Below are 18,286 nucleotides of genomic sequence, written 5' to 3'. Positions count from 1 at the left end.
GCCTCCGGGGCGTCGGTGTACATGATCTGGTCCAACATCACGTGCTGGATGGACGCCGACATGGACTGATGAACTCTTGCTCTCCTTTGGCTCTGGGTGCTTGGCTGGGGTGGCCAACGACGTAGCGGGGACGGCGACGGATGTATGGCCGTTCAATCTTGGATTCTTGAGGTAAACAAATGATAAGATTGCGCTTGCGCTGTAAGTCGTCCTGGACGATCTTGGTAGCTTCCCTCATGATATTCGACATCAATTTCCCGCCGCCGCCGCCGGTCTGAAACAATTCTTGACAATTGGAGGAGAGGGAGTGTTGGGCAAGTGTGTTTAAGTAGTGGCGGAGCTTGTGTTTGTGGTGTTTTTGCCAACTCCAATCTGAGTCTGGGTGGGGTTGAGGCCGTGCGGTGAGCGGCCAAAGCAAAGGTTGACGTTGGGCCTGGAGATGGCGACTATCAGAATTGTGAGGATTGATGCGGGGGAGGTCTTCCAACACGCCGGGAGAGGTCTTACGCAGCTGTTAAGGTTTAAACAGAAGATTATGCGGGTTGTCAGCATCCATTGGTATTGACTTGGCTTCACTAATGCAAAACCTTACATAGTTGAATGTGAGGCGTTCAAGGGTGAGGGTGGAGCCGTTGCCTTGGCAAGGGGAGGTTGGCATGGTTTTGCAAAGGCAGCCTGGACTGGGCATTCTGGTTACAGGTAGGGTGAAGGTGTAGGCCTTCAGTGGCGGCCCGGTGGGCAGGGGCACCAAATTGGAAGCCGTCGGGTTAGCGAGCACAGCTTTTTGGCAGTCTGGGTGGGAGGTGACTACTGAGATCCTGGCTACACACAAGTTCCCCCAAAGGGACTCAGAGCAAAAAGACCGGTGTGTTTGAGAAGGCAAGGAGAGACGGACCGGTCTGGAGGGCGGAGACGGCGGCGGAGATGAAGGCGCTGGATGGATGCTGTTGTTCAACAGACATATGGTGTCAATGTACATAGAAAACCCATGCTGCTTTTCCAGGCTCATTACTAAGCAATTCAAGGGTCACAAACCAGGGGCTTTGGGGGTTGGCTGAAGCAAGACAACACAAAGGGTTGTAGGAGGGATTGGGCTTGGGTGCTTTGGGGACAAGAAGGTGTTCTTGAGGTGATTTTGCCGCAGCAGGGGCGCATAAAATACCTAGACAATGGTTGGGATGACAATTTTATGTTGGCAACTGTTCTGATAAGCCGGAGGGGTGGGCATGGCAGAAAGCAGCGAGGGCGAGTGTTGTCTATAAATGGGGGGGTGGGTTTGTATCTTGTCCCTCAGCCGAGTCCAGCCGCTGTAATTCCAGCGGGTGGTTTGGTTCAAGCCCCTCCGCTGTTGCACTTGCTCAGTTTGAGGGGAAAATACTTTTTGGCCCCTCTTTTGCATAATGCCTTCAATGCGGCGCGCTGGGGGCCATCCTCTCACTGTTTTTTGACCCTGCTAGACAGGGATGGACAGTGGGCCACAGTACATCAGCTTGCTGATGTTGGGTGGCAGGTTGTGGGCTTGTGGATTTGTGCATTTTTTTCTCATTGTGCTTTTGTGATGTTGTATTTTGTGGGGAAACCCTTGACTTTTTTTTCCTGTTTTTTGGGAATTTGTAGGGGGAACCCTTGAATTTTTTTTTTCATGATTCACTGGCTTTAATATACTTGGATGTTATGGAATTCGGCTAACTTTGATATTCCTTTTGTTCCTTTTCAGACCAACATACATGTATTCTTCCATAATATTAAGGAAGAAAGTCCCGATGCCAAAGAAATAGACAAATTGGATGAGTTACTGGCCCAAAACGCTAATGGGTACCCTATCTACTATGGAACCTAATATTGTAAGTAGATCCGATTTTTCCTTATCTCTTGAATAGAATATTTTAACATGAGTAGCAGCGTATTTCCTAGCTAATACCGTGCCGTCCATTTCTTCCAATTCATAGGATCCGCCAGGCATCTGATCTCAAATCCAATACGGTCCGTTCCATTTATTTTCAAAAAGTTTAGCCCACTGGGACTCCAAACTTTTATTATATACTAATACTATTTCTCCTTTCCTCAAAGGGCCTTGTGGTTTTTTCTTCTCATTTAAGTAGTTAACCAATTGTTACCGCGTCTTAATCAAATGAGTGTGTGCTTTTTGTAAAATCTGATTGCGTCGGCACAATTGTAATACCCTAGCTTCTAACAATTCTTGTGAATTTGTAATGTCACTCCAGTTTATCCCTAAAAATGTTTCCAATTCTAAATCCAAAGGCAATATAGCTTGTTGACCAAAAACTAATTCAAATGGCAAATAGCCTGTTGACCTCTTAGTTGAAATTTGATCCGCAAAAAGAACCAAAGGCATAAAAGAGCGCCATTTCTTTCCTTCTGAGCCACAAAGCTTAACCAAAGTGTCCTTCAACGCTTGATGACTGCGTTCCACCATTCCATTTGCTTTGGGGGAATACGGCATAGTAACTTGGATCTTAATACCTAGATCTTTAAGAGAGTTCTGAAATTGAGCCCCAAACTCAGATACTCCATCCACAACAACTTTTCCAGGCGCTCCATATTGATAAACCCAACTTTCCTGAAACCACCCCCCTATTTTCTTTGCTTGAATCTTTTCCATTCCAACCGCCTCAATCCAACCTGAAAAATCATCTCCTGCCACTACTAAATACTTCCATTTTCCTGCTTTTATATGGACAGTATCTAAACTAACTTGTCTAAAAATTACTGATTCACCAGTAGGTCTTTTGTCTTCTGATGGCATCATTTTACTTCTTTTTTGACATGATTCGCAGGACTGAACCCACTTTTTCACCATTTTCTTTAGATTTGGCCACCAGAATCTAATTTTTACTCAACGGTAAGTCTTTTCTGTCCCGCGATGACCCAAACTTTTGTGCAGTTCTTCAAGTATTCTCTTTTGAATGGAAGGTACCGTAACTACAACCTGAGAAATTGGCTGACTCTTCTTGTTTAGTACGCTATTAGGCATAAAAAAGAACAAAGATTTTTGAATAATCTGTTTAAATTATTGTGCGCTAACACCCAACGCCTTATTCATTGTGGTAAGATAATACTCTAGATTTTTCCAGAATCCTTCTTGTAAATTCTTAACCTCCCCTCCCAACTTAGCTGATGTTCCCAGAAGCTGAACTGAGAATGCTTCTTTTGTGCCAAAACCAGGATGCGGCCTAATCCATTCCTTATCTTCATTAAAATACTTGGCTTCTTTGTCCGGCAGTCGCCGCGACAAACCATTGGGACCAAGAAATTCCTTTGCCGGTCTTGAACCAAATCGTAAGAAAACAATTGAATGAAACTTATCCATCTATTCATTGGGGTTTTGGGTAAGGAGGGATTATTTATCATTCCTATTAAACATTTAGCATCTACCCATAAATTGTAATGCTGACCCCACAGCATGGTTTGTATTTTTTTTAACACTTTAGCAACGCCACAAAGCTCAAGCTTTGACTGTGAGTATTTAGCTTCTTGAGGCCAAATACTATTGATTTATACACAACAGGCCAGTCAGTCCATTCTTCTCCCCACACAGATCTCCCCCCATGATTATCATCTCTCCCAGTTAATGAGCGGCTTTGACATGACACAATTTTGCAAAGGGCGACTTGGCCTGAGATCAACGACGCTCCCTGCGTTGCAAACTGCTGCCCAAGCCTCTCCCTCCTCACTATCAAAAAGAGCAAGCTTTGCCGCCAAGGCTGATACCTCCCCCTCAAGTGCTTGCGTTGAAGAGAAGACAAAGGCTGGGCCGGGAGAGACTGCTCACGTGTCGTCCGATCTTCTTCTTGAATCCAGCTTGAATATCCCATCCAATACTTTCAATGTTGATCTCAATCAATCCGAATACACCGTCATTGATCATGCTTCGTCCCCTGTCGCCCCCAAACCTTCTTCTTCCAACTCGCCCTTCCGGACCACTCTGAGCTCATTGATCCTCCCCACCACCAGGCCCGGCCCTTCTGGCCTCTCACTCAGTCTCAAGAGCTACCACAAGTCGCCCCTTCGCCCGACCCGCCCATCAGGCAATTCCCGCCTGCAGCCGCTGGCCAAGGCCGAGGGCGCGTCAGAATTCAAACCGTTGGAATCAGCCCGCCCGGCATTCCTGGCCAGCCTCTTGCTCGCCGTCTCTTTGGCATCCTCTCCGAGTACGCAGCTGAAGCCTAGCGGCTTCCAGCCCCCGTCAAAGCCCCGCTCGCGGCCGGCTCCCAAGGCACATGGGGCCTCGCGCGCCGTCAATTGTCTCTTTGTCGGCGAACCTGAAACATGGATATGAGCGGCTTAGTTCGAGACGGAAAACATCAAGTATGGCTTACTCCAAAGACCTCAGGCAACCAAGAGCAAGAAATTACAGCGATTAGTGGAAACTGGATAACCTGGGAAATTCCTTTGACCAACTCAGTCAATGTCTCCTTATCTGACGGCACTGCTAGTATTGTTGCTTATCAACCGCCAACGCGAGTTCAACAGGTCGGACTGGAAACTATGGTGCTCACCCAAGTCCCTGATTGATCTAGCTTAAAGGTTGGAACACCGACTATTTTGCCTATCAGAATTGGCAGCGCAGAAGACTGTTGGATCAGCAATATTCAAGCTACCGGTTTTATTGAGTTTTCATATTTGACGCAGTCCAGTCAAAGGATTACGCTATCTGATTTTGTAATTATCCCAGATGTTCCGACCTCAAACGGTGGAACAGGTGCATTACCATTCCACATCACCATGGGCGGATCTCAAGCCCACATCAGCAATGGAGTACTGGATTTTTGGTGGTGCGTCCATTCCAATTGAACTTACCCTAGCAGCATAGTCTCACTGCAGCCGATCCCTTTTCCAAAATCACTTCTCACTCACTGCAGCCAATCCCTTTTCCAAAATCACTCAGGAGGACTCGCACGGTATGATCTAATATCCAAAAATCACCAGTAAGACCAACTGTGTGTTTAGCTCAGTGGTACAAGAGCAGCTCTCATGAATGTAGAAGGTCGTGGGTTCAAATCCCACAACACACAATTCTTTTCACCTGAGTAATTTCAACACATTATCAGTACGGATGCTCTCAGTGAATTGAATGAAAGTTGGCTAAACCCTGTGAATACTTGATATTCATGCTTCCATATGCATATGCAATATTCAATTTCATAATTGTTATGCATTAATCATTATCAATGATGCATGACAAACATACATGATTTGCATATGCAATATTCATAGTTTGTTCATGGTGCATGAAGCCAGGCGGTGTGTTGGAATATATGCTTCAAGCCCCATTTGAGTGGCCAAGCTATATGATCTAATATCCAAAAATCACCAGTAAGACCAACTGTGTGTTTAGCTCAGTGGTACAAGAGCAGCTCTCATGAATTTAGAAGGTCGTGGGTTCAAATCCCACAACACACAATTCTTTTCACCTGAGTAATTTCAACACATTATCAGTACGGATGCTCTCAGTGAATTGAATGAAAGTTGGCTAAACCCTGTGAATACTTGATATTCATGCTTCCATATGCATATGCAATATTCAATTTCATAATTGTTATGCATTAATCATTATCAATGATGCATGACAAACATACATGATTTGCATATGCAATATTCATAGTTTGTTCATGGTGCATGAAGCCAGGGGGTGTGTTGGAATATATGCTTCAAGCCCCATTTGAGTGGCCAAGCTATATGATCTAATATCCAAAAATCACCAGTAAGACCAACTGTGTGTTTAGCTCAGTGGTACAAGAGCAGCTCTCATGAATGTAGAAGGTCGTGGGTTCAAATCCCACAACACACAATTCTTTTCACCTGAGTAATTTCAACACAAATGCCTGACAATGCCTGGCAATGCCTGGCAAATGCCTGGCAATGCCTGGCAATGCCTGGCAATGCCTGGCAATGCCTGGCAATGCCTGGCAATGCCTGGCAATGCCTGGCAATGCCTGGCAATGCCTGGCAATGCCTGGCAATGCCTGGCAATGCCTGGCAATGCCTGGCAATGCCTGGCAATGCCTGGAAATGCCTGGCAATGCCTGGCAATGCCTGGCAATGCCTGGCAATGCCTGGCAATGCCTGGCAAATGCCTGGCAATGACTGGCAAATGCCTGGCAAAGCCTGGCAAATGCCTGGCAATGCCTGGCAAATGCCTGGCAATGCCTGGCAATGCCTGGTAATGCCTGGCAAATGCCTGGCAATGCCTGGCAAATGCCTGGCAATGCCTGCAAATGCCTGGCAATGCCTGGAAAATGCATGGCAATGCCTGGCAAATGCCTCGCAATGCCTGAAAAATTCCTGGCACATTCCTGGCTGGCAAATGCCTGGGAATGCCTGGTATCAGCCTTAGATTCAACTCAGCTGACCTAAAGTCTGCCTATTTCTACTTTTTACATATGAATTAATTTATATCTTTTTTATCTTAAGAGATAACCTTGTTTTGACTTCATATTCTGTTTCCTCATGCAATTTTAACCCTAGTTACAACTCATCAATTCCTTGTAACTATACTCCTTCCCTGAGTTATTGAGTTGTGGCGCGCATGCGCAGTTGTGACATGTCAGCGCTACCAGGCGCTCCAAACCACATGTACATATGCAAATTACATAAGAAAACTGTGAAAAATATTTTTAGTCAGGATCTCCCTTGCCTGAGGCGGATCTACAGACTCCAGCACACCAGAACCACCACCCAGATAACCCCAGGATCACCACCAAAGAGATTACTATACTCCCAGTATACCTACCATCACAGGCGCCTAGGATATTGACAGTAAGTAACCTCTTTCACTGAACTTTGTTTATCTCAGAGGTACAACTCTGTGTCTTGCTTGATCTGCTTTGTTCTGTTGGGTTTTATCTTCTTCTTGATCACAGGGCTGTCCCTCCAAATCTACTGGCCTTTGCCTCAATCTTGATCACAGGGCTGTCCCTTATTATCAGTTGGCCTTTGCCTCAAATCTAGGTTACAGGGCTGTCCCTCAGGTTTCCCTTTAGGAACCTTGACTATCCAGAAGGAAGCTGTAAAATTGTGGCTGGATTAAACTTATCTAATCCAGATACCCTCCTGAGAGGAAGCTGTAGCTCTTTCTAGCACAGATTAGCAGCACTCTTCTGAAGAGTATCATTGCCAGTGGACGTGCATTCCCACTAGAATAACCTGGTACTTCTCTTTATCCTGATCCTGCTCTGTTTCCCTCTCTCTTTCTCTCTTTCTCTTATAGTTGTATTTTCTTTATCCCAAGAAATCCAACTGTTGCCCCCCTACTTCTTGTGTCCTGCAGTCACTATAGAGACTCAGGCTCACACCTGGCAATGCCTGGCAAATGCCTGGCGAATGCCTGGCAATGCCTGGCGAATGCCTGGCAATGCCTGGCAAATGCCTGGTGAATGCCTGGCGAATACCTGGCAATGCCTGGCAATGCCTGGCAAATGCCTGGCAAATACCTGGCAATGCCTGGCAAATGCCTGGCAAATGCCTGGCAATGCCTGGCAATGCCTGGCAAATGCCTGGCAAATACCTGGCAATGCCTGGCAAATGCCTGGCAAATGCCTGGCAATGCCTGGCAATGCCTGGCAAATGCCTGGCAAATGCCTGGCAAATGCCTGGAAATGCCTGGCAAATGCCTGGCAATTTGACACTAAACAACCACATAAACTCAGTATGCTGCCAGGAAGCCAGATGAAAAGTTGTTCAGAGTGAGGGTTGAACCCACAACTCTGAACATCACTAACCTCAGAGAGGCACGCCTTAACCAATAAGCTAAAGACATGATACCAATTCTCTCTTTATTGCAAAAATCTCAACCCCCTTTACAAAAAGTCCCATATCAAAAAAGTTACGTTACCAAAAACTTAAAAAAAATTAGGCTGAAAAAAAAGTTACTTTACTATACTTTACTGCCCAAATTTTGTACGTTACCAAAATGGCCAATTTGGATAACTAAAAAGATGTTACGTTATTCAATTTCACTGCCGTAACGTAACGTAACGTATCTGCCCACTGCTGCTGGCAATGCCTGGCAAATGCCTCTGGCAAGTGCCTGGCAATGCCTCTGGCAAGTGCCTGGCAATGCCTCTGGCAAGTGCCTGGCAATGCCTCTGGCAAGTGCCTGGCAATGCCTCTGGCAAGTGCCTGGCAATGCCTCTGGCACCTGGCAATGCCTGGTAAATGCCTGGCAATGCCTGGCAAATGCCTGGCAATGCCTGGCAAATGCCTGGCAATAACTGGCAAATGCCTGGCAAATGCCTGGCAATGCTTGGCAAATGCCTGGCAATGCCTGGCAAATGCCTGGCAATGCCTGGCAATGCCTCCGGTACTGTTAACAGTGTCTCCGGCACTGTTAACAGTGTCTCCGGCACTGTTAACAGTGTCTCCGGCACTGTTAACAGTGTCTCCGGCACTGTTAATAGTGTCTCTGGCACTGTTAATAGTGCCTCTGGCACTGTTGGCACTGTCAAAAATTCCTCCGACACCGTTATCCTGCACTATTGATAGTGCTGGAGGCACTGTTGAAGTGTTAAGTCTAAATATATCAGATTTTATAGTTGATCACTCCACTTAAGGAGTTTATAAAAAGTACACATTCCACATTTTTGGAGAGGATTAGGGTTCAGTTGCCACATATGGGCATATGTCATGGAAACATCAAACCTTCTTTGCAGGGACTGTCAAATGCTTCCCTGCAAAAAAGATGATTTTGGCAGTATGTCATGTTTAAGACCCTAGATGAAGCCTGCCCTTAAAAATTTTTGGGAGGACAAAGTAATGCACCTTGTATTGGCCCTATATTTTTTTGATGTGCACAAAGATTGTAAAAAAAGAATGTAACATATGATTTACTTTCAAGATATACAAGCCTTTGATAGTTCTTATTACTTGAGTTAAATAGCTATCTATCAAGTTGGGAAATGGGAATTAATAAACAAAGCTGACTTAGTCATCACCGTCGCCGGGCCCAAAGGGGTCAGGAAATCGATGATCATCGCCAAGGCATTGCGCAAGCCGGCTGCCCCGCTCGCCGCCGTTGAGCTCTACCACAACGCCACCAATAACCGCAGTCCATCCTTCCCTCCCCCTCCCTCCCTCCACCGGGTCCCATGATTGAGCACTTTTATGTTTGTGTGTGTGTAGTCAAGTCAACAGTATCAAGCATTGGCACGAGCGCGTCCCCTCCCGGGCCTGCATCCTTAGTCGACAAGCACCAGCAACCCCCACAACAGGCCTTGGAACTGCTCCAGGTGCCAAACTTAACGCAGTCCCTCCGAGGAGGTCGAGCGCAGCGCGACCTCCGCAGGAGGGACTTGCCCGCAAGTGGTGAATGTTGGCACAGGAGGAACTTGATTTTTTGCCAAATTCCCAAAATTTTCAGTAATCTGCCAGTCCCTCCCTCAACTTAGCAAATTCTTTCCTTTTTTTTGACCAAATGAAAGATCTCCATGTTGCGGAGAGGACCACATTTTCAAAAAAATGATTATCCAATTTCTTCAACCTGTAATCGGAGCAGTAAATCATCCAACTCCCTTTTTAGGTGGAGGGTTGAGTAAATCTATAAAGTGCCCTCGGATAGGCTTGAATCCTTTTTTCACCTTCAAGGTTAGACAGATTGGTGACACATCATATTCAGTTTTCTTAGCTAATCTTGCTTTGTACGTTGACCTCATTCAACTGTCAGTGAGCGTGTGAGTTTATGGTCTTTCAGGTTTCCAGTGCATTCCTTGATCATTTTTGCCTTTGAAGCACCCGGACAAGTAAGAATGTAGGGCTGAAGGAATGGGGAAAGGATAGGAATGAAGCCATGCTTCTTAGGTATCATTTGATCCAACACACCATGCAGGAAACCTTTGAGGTGGGGGTTTAAAACTGATTCAAAAATAAAGACCTGGCATTGAGGCAGATTTTCTGTTCCTGCCACCCCAGCTTTCACCGCTTAGGTGTAAGTCCCTCCTGCGGAGGGCCCTGCAAGCCCCCCTCGGAGGGACTTTGATAAGTTTGTCCAGGTGCTCGTGATCGACCAGCCCATCCTGTCCGAGAAATGTATCTCAACATAAGGAGGGCCTCTCGTGGCCTGCCCGGCTGCCCCATCTCGACGGCGTCCTGCTCTGGTCCGCTCCTCTTCTTCCCTCTCTCTCTATCTCTCCTGCCCTAAAACCGCCCTCGATCGTAACCGTTGTTGGATGTGTATGTAGCTACGACACAACGGATCCGGACGCGCTCGACCATCTGCGGCCCTTGCTCCGTCCGTCCCTCCCTCTCTTATCTCTTCCGTCTCTCCCTCTGACCCACGACAATTTCTCTCTCCGTCTGTAGATACGTTCTGGACTCGCGGCGGGATCTCGTTGATCGTCTCGGCCTGCAACTCGGACAAAGAAGTCCAAGAACGCCACCAGTCCCTTAAAGGCCGCCGAGCTGGCAGGGCTAATTCAGCTGGAAGGCGGGGTCGATGCCCCGGGCAAGAAGATGCGCAGCTCGTTCAATTGGATTGTCAAGGCGTTCAAAGAAGCCCGCGGTATGTCCTTGCCCTCCTCCAGCTTGCCCACTCCAATACTTAATAACCATGGCTACCTTATTGTGTGCAGGCAAGCATTGGTCGTACTGCCTCCTCGACGAACATCCTGGGCTTGATGTATGGGGACAAAGGGGCTCGCGGGCCTCATTGCTTGTTGCGTTGATGAAGACGACGACGACCAGGGGCGGCGGCGACGGCTCGACAGGTCTCAGGACTACTGGGGCCGACATGTCGGAGGACGAGGAAGAGGAGCTGGCCGACAATCTGCCCGACGAGCCCACCCTGCCACGGCGCGTGCGGCCACATGCTCAACACGCGCATGAAGAAGATCGAGATCCCCCACTTCAAGGAGATCATCCTCATGTCAACCAACTGTGCCAGCTGTGGATACAAGGACAACAAGGTCAAGTCCGCGACCGCAATCTCGCCCAAGGGCACCAAGCTCGTCCTCCGCGTGACTGACAAGGAGGACCTGGCGCGGGACATCCTCAAGTCCGAGACCGCCAAGCTCACCATCCCCGAGATCGACCTGCACCTCAATCCGGGAATGCTCGGCGGCCGGTTCACAACCCTCGAGGGCCTGCTCGGCGGCCGGTTCACGACCCTCGAGGGCCTGCTCGTGCAGGTCTTCAAGGAGCTCGACCAGAAGGTCTTCACGACCGGCGACTCCGTCTCCCTCCCCGTCGCCCAAAAGCCCCCCTCATCCGCAGCCGCAGGCGTCCAGGAGCAGCAGGAGGGCTAGAACCACTCGAGATCGTCGATGAAGGTCTTCATGGACAACTTCAAAACCGTCAGTCCACACACACACTAACCGCCCCTTTTCTTGCGCTCTGACCCCCCAAGGATCTGTGTGTGTCTAGATCCTGGCCGCCGAGCGCCCGTTCACAGTCATCCTTGACGACCCAATCTCCAACTCGTTCATCCAGAACATCTGCGCACCCGACGACGACCCGGCCATTGAGAAAATCGAGTACAAGCGCAGCTTTGACCAGAGCGAGGAGCTTGGCTTGAACAACATGGTCACCGAGAACTAAGCCGCCCCGTAGCCCCTCTTCCTCCCCCTTCCTGTACCCTCAAGAGAGGCTTTGGTGTTCTTTGGACTTTCTTTTGGTAGATGGTTTGTTGCTCTCCCCCCTAATCTAAACCGGCACACACTCCCATGTAATCAGGACCCGCTCATCTGCACACGCACAGCAGGCGTGCCCCACCACCTTGCCTGCAAACAGGCTCTTCCCTGCTGAAAAAACACGCTGAAAGAGTGTGTGCCGTGGCCCAGCGGGTCCGGGCGGTTTGTAGGACATGCTGGTATACCGTGGGGGTGAGGAAAATGAGGATAGGTTGTTTGATGATCAAGAGGGCGCTTTGAGGACAGAAGGAATAGTCAGGATATTTATGCGGGTCTAGATAGAGAAGTGGGGAAGGAGCAAGCAGTGCGGCATTTTTAACAAGTAAATTATCACGGCTCGAGAATTTTTTACTGCACTTCCGGCATGGTGGAATGCCCAAGCAAGACCTCCAATTGGTCTAGCCAGACTCAAGCACACTTGACTGAGACTGGCTATAATCAGTGCGGGTTCTTATTGAAAGAGAGGTTCATGGACAGAAAAAAGATTCTTTTGGTCTCACAACAAGCGTCCGTGGTTCTCTTGAAGACGGCCAGTACATACATAAAGTATGGAACTAGATCACATGCTTGATAATTCCGATGTGCTTGGTGTGGAAAACAATTTGCATGACGCTGCACCATAGCCCATTGTACACAACAGTGTAGTGTCCTAAAATGAAGCGAAGCATGACCGGACACAGGAGTACCTGAATGTAGCCTAAACAATCATAAATGAAAATGGTTGTCAAGAATTATGTACAACTAAAAAAATGCAACCATGGATGAGCAATTACATAACCATATACCCTTTCATAGCCAAGCAAGCACGTGCCGGGATTTCTCACTGGCATGCTGGCAAGCCATGGCCTCCGGCTCCCTGGAAGCGGGCACACGCTTCAACTTCTCACAGGAGTCTTGGCAGGAATCACCGCCCGGCAAGCGGAAGAAGCTCCAAGGATGAATACATAGGTACATGCACCCACACAGAGATGATTCCTCCCTGGCGAGTACCTTGATGTTGTACCTGCTTGCCGAGGTTCTTAGCAAGCAGGTACAAGGTAAGACTGCTTGCTGAGGACATCAGTGAGCAGGTACAAGGTACATACTTGTCCCGGAGGAATCTTTCCAGGCAAGCCGAAGAGATGATATCCTCACCGAGAAAATGAGAGCGCCAAGGAGGAGGCTTTTGAGTATTGACCCTTGCTTGGATTCCGGAATCATCCCCGGAAAGCAAAGAAGCTCCAAGGTCTGCACTCGTCCGGAGGATTCCTCCGGTGCAAACACCTTGCACCTGCTTGCTGAGAAATCTTCCTCTTCAAGCAGGTTGTAGGTCAGCCTGGAGGAGCTGAACAACATTCATCTCCGCTGAGTACAAAGGCGCACCCGCTCTTCCCAGCAAGTGCGTGTAACCTGCTTGCCCGCCCGGAACGATTCCTGGATCTTGGCAAGCAGGTGCCGGCTGCCGGAAGCTACACATATACGTTGTTAATCTAGTATGTACGTACATCTTCTTTTTTTTTTGATGCAATAACCATGGGGATGTACCCAGAGGAGAATTGTTTAGGCTGGATTCATCCCCCCGCATGTACATATATCAGCATAAAAATTGGTTTAAATTTGAAGACAATCATTGGACGCTCCTCTTGCTATCTTCATGACTTGCGGGAGTTGGAAGATGTTGCAAACGCTGGATGACATATCCTCCAAGGACTTATAGTGCAACTGGTATATGCGCTAAGAGTACCTAAAAGCCTTAATGTTTCCATGGCAATGCTAGCATGCATGATGTTGAGGCTAAAAACCCTTGCTTTACATTGCTCCTCCCTGACCTCCTCTTGTCTCCTGATACTCCAAATGTGGAGTTTGTCCACCCCACACTACAACACCCCCCCTCAAACTCCACACCTCTAAATACAATTAGACTGAAAAAATGGAAAAATGAAGGTTAAAAATATAGGTGTGATGAAAGCGGAATTAAGAAATGATAAAAACATTGAGAAACTGTATCATCGGAAAATCTTCTTCATGGAAATGGAATGGAGAGTTGCCCTGAGAGGTTTAGTGAAGAAATCGGCGATGTTGTCGGAAGTTGATACCCATTCAAGCTTGATGTTGTGTTCGCGTACCGCATCGTTAACAAAAAAGAAGTTCCTTTCTAAACTTTTCATTCGTCCTTTCGAGGCATTGTTGTTGGATACCAGAACCGCCGCCTGATTGTCGCATTTGAGAATCAAGTTCGGATTGATGTCAAGAGATTGTACAATCGGTATGAGGAAAAGAAGGAAGTCCATTGATGATCCAATCGAAATGAATTCCGCAGCACATGTCGAAGTCGCCACGACCTTCTGTCGTCGAGAACCCCACGCAATGGGGCTGCCGAGAAATGTGATTATGAAACCTGATGTCGAGCGCTGGTATTCGCCTCCCCAGCTTGCATCGGACCAAGTAATCAGATGGTCATCCGTACATTCCAATTTTAACCGTTTGTCCTTTGTCGTTGCCAAATACTGAACTAAGTGTTTGAGACCGTTCAAATGAGTTTCATCCGGATTTGCGCTGAAACGCGCCAGATAGTTTACTGAATAGCTTAAGTCCGGCCTCAATCCGAGAGCAATGTAGTTTAGGGATCCAATCAGGGATTGGTATAGAGTTGCATCAATCGGCTCCTTGTTTGATGTTGTCAAGTTGTTATCCACGAGAGGTGTGTAGGTTGGGACAATGACTGGCTGGACTAGTTCTTGAAACTTTGCGACCGTTTGATCCGTCAGGAAGGGTTGACTCAAAAAAATGGTGTTGTCTTCATAATCCAATTTGATACCAACTAGTTTATCTGGTTTGTTGTCCCATCTCACTCGTAGGTTCTTCTCCATATTGCCGCGTAACAAGCCAAGAGCTGATGGGTCATTGCTGAACACTATCCCGTCATCGACGTGAATCCAGATGATGATGACCGAGTCGCCTTTTTTGTATCTGTATCGACTTCATTGCAGTCAAATCCCCACCCTTGTAACAGACCTTTAAAATGTTTCCACCAGCATCTGCTGGCCTGACGCGTACCGTAAAGTGCTTTTTTGAGTTTCAGGACCTTACCCGCAAGATGCGGAAAAAGTTCGACCGGTGGATCGACGTACATTGTCTCGTCAATAGGGCTATGTACAAAAGCGCCCGTGATGTCGAATGAATTGATCCTCCATTTCTTCTTGATGGCAAGGGTAATGAGTAGTCTGAGCGTTGTAAGTGAAGCTGTGGGTGCGAATGTTGATTTTACGTCTCTGCCGAGTCGCTGTTTGAAACCTCGGACCACAAACCGGGCTTTCAGTTTCTCGATTGTACCGTCCGATTTGCGCTTGATGTCAAAAACAAAACGAGTGCCAATGGAGTGTTTCCGTTCCTTTTCTTTGATGTTGAAAGTGTTGATTTCCACCAGCTGATCCCATTCAGATATACACGCGGTTTGCCATTGATCACTTGCAGGACCGCGTAGGGCCTGGCGCAGATTGATCGGAATTTCTGCATCGGAAATCGCCTGGATATTGTCGATTTGATTGTCTTGAGCATCACATGTTTCTTTTGTTTTTTCTTGGCCAAGGACAAGAGCCCTACAAATGGAAGATGCGTCAGAAGATTGTGTGGGTGAGTTAATCAGTGGTTTTCCCTGATAGTCGAAAAACTCAGCACACTCTGAGTTGACAACCTTCTTCGTCGTTGGGTTCCAAAAAAACCAGCCTCGCTGTGGTGCTCCATTCCAAACCATAAGTAGTATTTTATTGCTTTCTTTTACATATATTTATCATTACATTGAACATTTCCCCATAAACCTTCACAAATACCTCATTATTATTGCATATTCAGATTCTACATCAAATTTCACATATAGTCATTCCTACATAGTACCCCCTTATCTTCAATGGTTCAGTAGTTATAGAGGATATAAGACTTACAGATAATCTACAGTCTTCATTAGTTACAATACTCAATTCCTTAGTAACTTACTTGAATCATTACAGTACATTACTTTTACATAATTACTTTCACATACTAAACCCTTTACATACATTCCTCATTATGTACTATGGCTATTGTACACATTACATCATTAGATCTGTGCTTACCTCTTTCAGTAGTGCTCATCATTACAAGTAGTTACTATGTTCTCATCACTTTTCCCCATTAGTACATTCTTTTATTCCCATAACCAGCATTCCCTTTTCAGCATTGCTCATCATTACATACTGTTACTATGTTCACATCACTCTTCCTCATTTGTACAACCTTCATTCTCATAGCCAGAACTCTTCATTGTCTGTGCTCATCCCTCCTTACTATAAGAATTGTCTTCCCCCCCCTCACTTGTACCTCATGCAGAGAAATATATACAGAATTTATAGATAATTTTGGATACAGAAATTATAAGTCCCCCACTCTCATCAATCCTCCATCTCTCTTACCCTCAGTAGTCAGTAGTTAAAGCTCATAGTACTAGCTCCTAAGATCAAGCAGAAATCAGCCACACCTTTTCTTCTTTTTTCTTAGTGTTACTCTCATCCCCTCAGCATTAGTCAGGAAGGCAGCCTCATCAGCACCCTTGCATAGCTTACATTAGTACTAGTGTTGCTATCCATTTACCTTCCAAGCTCTATTCTCCCCTTTGAGTAGTTCCACATCGCTCATCGTCCTGGTATCCCACCAAGTACCCCATCCAACCCCGGAGATCCATCTTCCTGCAACGCTCCTTCGGGATGTGTACACACGCCTTGGTACCAAAGGGATAGAAACATTCTGCAGACAGTTTTCTGTCTGACCAGAGTTCGAGAGGACTTGTCTTGCATCGAGCGTTAGGAAGCCGGTTAATCAAGAAGCATGCACACCTGTAGGCGTAAGACCACAGAGTTTCCGGCATGTGCGAATGCCTCAGAGTCGTTCGAGCAATGTCGCCTAGTGTGCGATTCAGGCGTTCCGCTTCACCATTCTGTTCAGGGGTATAAGGCGAAGTGAAGATGATTGAAGTACCAACTGATGAGAGATAGTTTTGAAAGGATTGGGTCCTGTATTCTTTTGCATTATTGCATCGGATGTATTTAGGAGCTGATTTGAAATGAGAAATGATCTTTTTTACTAATGAGATGATGATAGTCGGAACTTTGGATCGGGATTTCATGGCGAATACAAAAGAGAATGTGGTCGCGTGGTCCCGGACCGTCAACAGGAATCTATTGCCGTGTATATCTGCGTCAAGTGGGCCGAGGACATCTGTGACCATAAGGTCCAGTCTAGATTCCATGGGAACGACTTCTGGCAGGTGATGACGTTGTCGCTCGCTCTTACATTGTTTGCATGATTCACATATGAACGGTGTCCAGGTTTTGAGATCGAAATCGGGGACGAAACGCTTGAGAAAATCTTTGACAATCGCGTCCAAGACATGTCCCAGACGACAGTGCCAATCAAAAGAAGGTGAAGAAGAAATAGAAGTTGAAATATTTCTGACGAGAGCGGAACGAGGATGAAATGAATCGGGAAAAACAAGCCAAGATCGGTTGCGGTATTGAGCCGTGAAAGTCAAAAAAGGCAACGCCAAGAGAATGTTGTTATTTGGGAGGAAAGTCGGCTTAAAACCCGAATCAATGAGTTGGCCGAGGCTAAGAAGAGTGCCTGTCATTTCCAGGCTGTACAGAACCTTGGGAATTGCTAGGGTACCAGCCCCATTGGTTATCCTGAGGTGTCCACTATGTGTCGCCGTCATGAATCCCGTCGAAGACGCAAGGTTCAGTCTCATGGAGGGTCGCAGCGCTGTTAAAAAGGAAAAATCAGGGAGAGATCCACTCACGTGGTGGGTCGCCCCAGAATCCAACACAGTGCCAACGCCAGCTGTGCCTGTCGCATCCGCACCCACCGCTGATCGAACCGCCGCATTCTCTTTGGGACAGGTGGGTGGGTCGTTCGGAGGCGCAGCTTGACGGGCGAAACCGGAAGCGGGGCGACCATGTGCGGGGGTATTGGGCAACTGCAGGCCGGCATCCCTGCGGAGAGTCGGACAAGTCGATCTCCAATGTCCTGATACCCCACAGTATAGGCAAGGTCTGCCGGCAAGAAGGTTGGGATCGTTGGGACCAGTGTTGCCCCGTTGTATGTTGTTGATAGCCGAGGCGATATCGTCAATAGTTGGATTCCCTGGAGTACCAACGTTTTGGTTGCGTTGCTGGTTGGGTTGTGGTACAGATGGTCGTTGCTGAGTCGGTTGACGTTGAGATCTTGCCGGTTGTTGAAGTCGTGCGTTGGGTTGTGTCGCAGCATTCCAATTCGGGATGTTCGCAGGTGGTTGGTTGGGCCAGGTCCGGTATACCGAGGGGATTGACAAAGTTGATGAATCGAATTGTACCGTTTCGCCATACGCGGAAGTGATAATCGTCTGGATATCTCTAGCCGTAACATCCGCTTTTTGTCCAAGTTGCAAAGATATGTTTTGAAATAACTGTGACCGAGACATGGAGGCCGGAGGTGGGACGATGGATTGTAAAATGAGACTCTCAACGAGAGGGGAAAGGGCAGCTCCGACTTTTTGAAGGTCTGAGAAGATATCGAATAATTTGTTGAACAGGCCAGGAATCTGTGATGGATCAGTTGACGGCCCCGAAATTCGCAATTCCAGTAATTTGTCCATGAGT

The 18,286-nt window shown here is 47.2% G+C and overlaps 4 protein-coding genes across 4 annotated transcripts; 3 read left to right on the top strand and 1 right to left on the bottom strand.

The window, feature by feature from the left end:
- Positions 1 to 37: 37 nt before the first annotated feature.
- Positions 38 to 962, bottom strand: PtA15_2A305 (uncharacterized protein; the record flags this gene model as incomplete). The annotated part of the gene is made up of 3 exons (XM_053166313.1): positions 38 to 511; positions 593 to 822; positions 896 to 962. The coding sequence occupies 3 exons, from the start codon at positions 960 to 962 to the stop codon at positions 38 to 40; spliced, it is 771 nt and encodes a 256-aa protein (XP_053017547.1).
- A 2,630-nt stretch (positions 963 to 3,592) lies between these two features.
- Positions 3,593 to 4,300, top strand: PtA15_2A304 (uncharacterized protein; the record flags this gene model as incomplete). Its single annotated transcript, XM_053166312.1, has 1 exon — positions 3,593 to 4,300. The coding sequence occupies one exon, from the start codon at positions 3,593 to 3,595 to the stop codon at positions 4,298 to 4,300; it is 708 nt and encodes a 235-aa protein (XP_053017546.1).
- Positions 4,301 to 8,985: 4,685 nt separating this feature from the next.
- On the top strand, positions 8,986 to 11,258 carry PtA15_2A303 (uncharacterized protein; the record flags this gene model as incomplete). Its single annotated transcript, XM_053166311.1, has 8 exons — positions 8,986 to 9,064; positions 9,142 to 9,248; positions 10,060 to 10,112; positions 10,197 to 10,246; positions 10,318 to 10,379; positions 10,435 to 10,516; positions 10,587 to 10,810; positions 10,842 to 11,258. 8 exons carry the CDS (start codon positions 8,986 to 8,988, stop codon positions 11,256 to 11,258), a joined length of 1,074 nt encoding a protein of 357 aa, XP_053017545.1.
- A 30-nt stretch (positions 11,259 to 11,288) lies between these two features.
- On the top strand, positions 11,289 to 11,550 carry PtA15_2A302 (uncharacterized protein; the record flags this gene model as incomplete). Its single annotated transcript, XM_053166310.1, has 2 exons — positions 11,289 to 11,306; positions 11,377 to 11,550. The coding sequence occupies 2 exons, from the start codon at positions 11,289 to 11,291 to the stop codon at positions 11,548 to 11,550; spliced, it is 192 nt and encodes a 63-aa protein (XP_053017544.1).
- Between the last annotated feature and the right edge of the window lie 6,736 nt (positions 11,551 to 18,286).

The sequence above is a fragment of the Puccinia triticina genome, chromosome 2A (assembly GCF_026914185.1).
Source record: "Puccinia triticina chromosome 2A, complete sequence".
NCBI classification, from domain to species: Eukaryota; Fungi; Basidiomycota; class Pucciniomycetes; order Pucciniales; family Pucciniaceae; genus Puccinia; species Puccinia triticina.
Note: the sequence above shows the minus strand (reverse complement) of the source record. Positions and strands in the feature narration are given on the sequence as shown.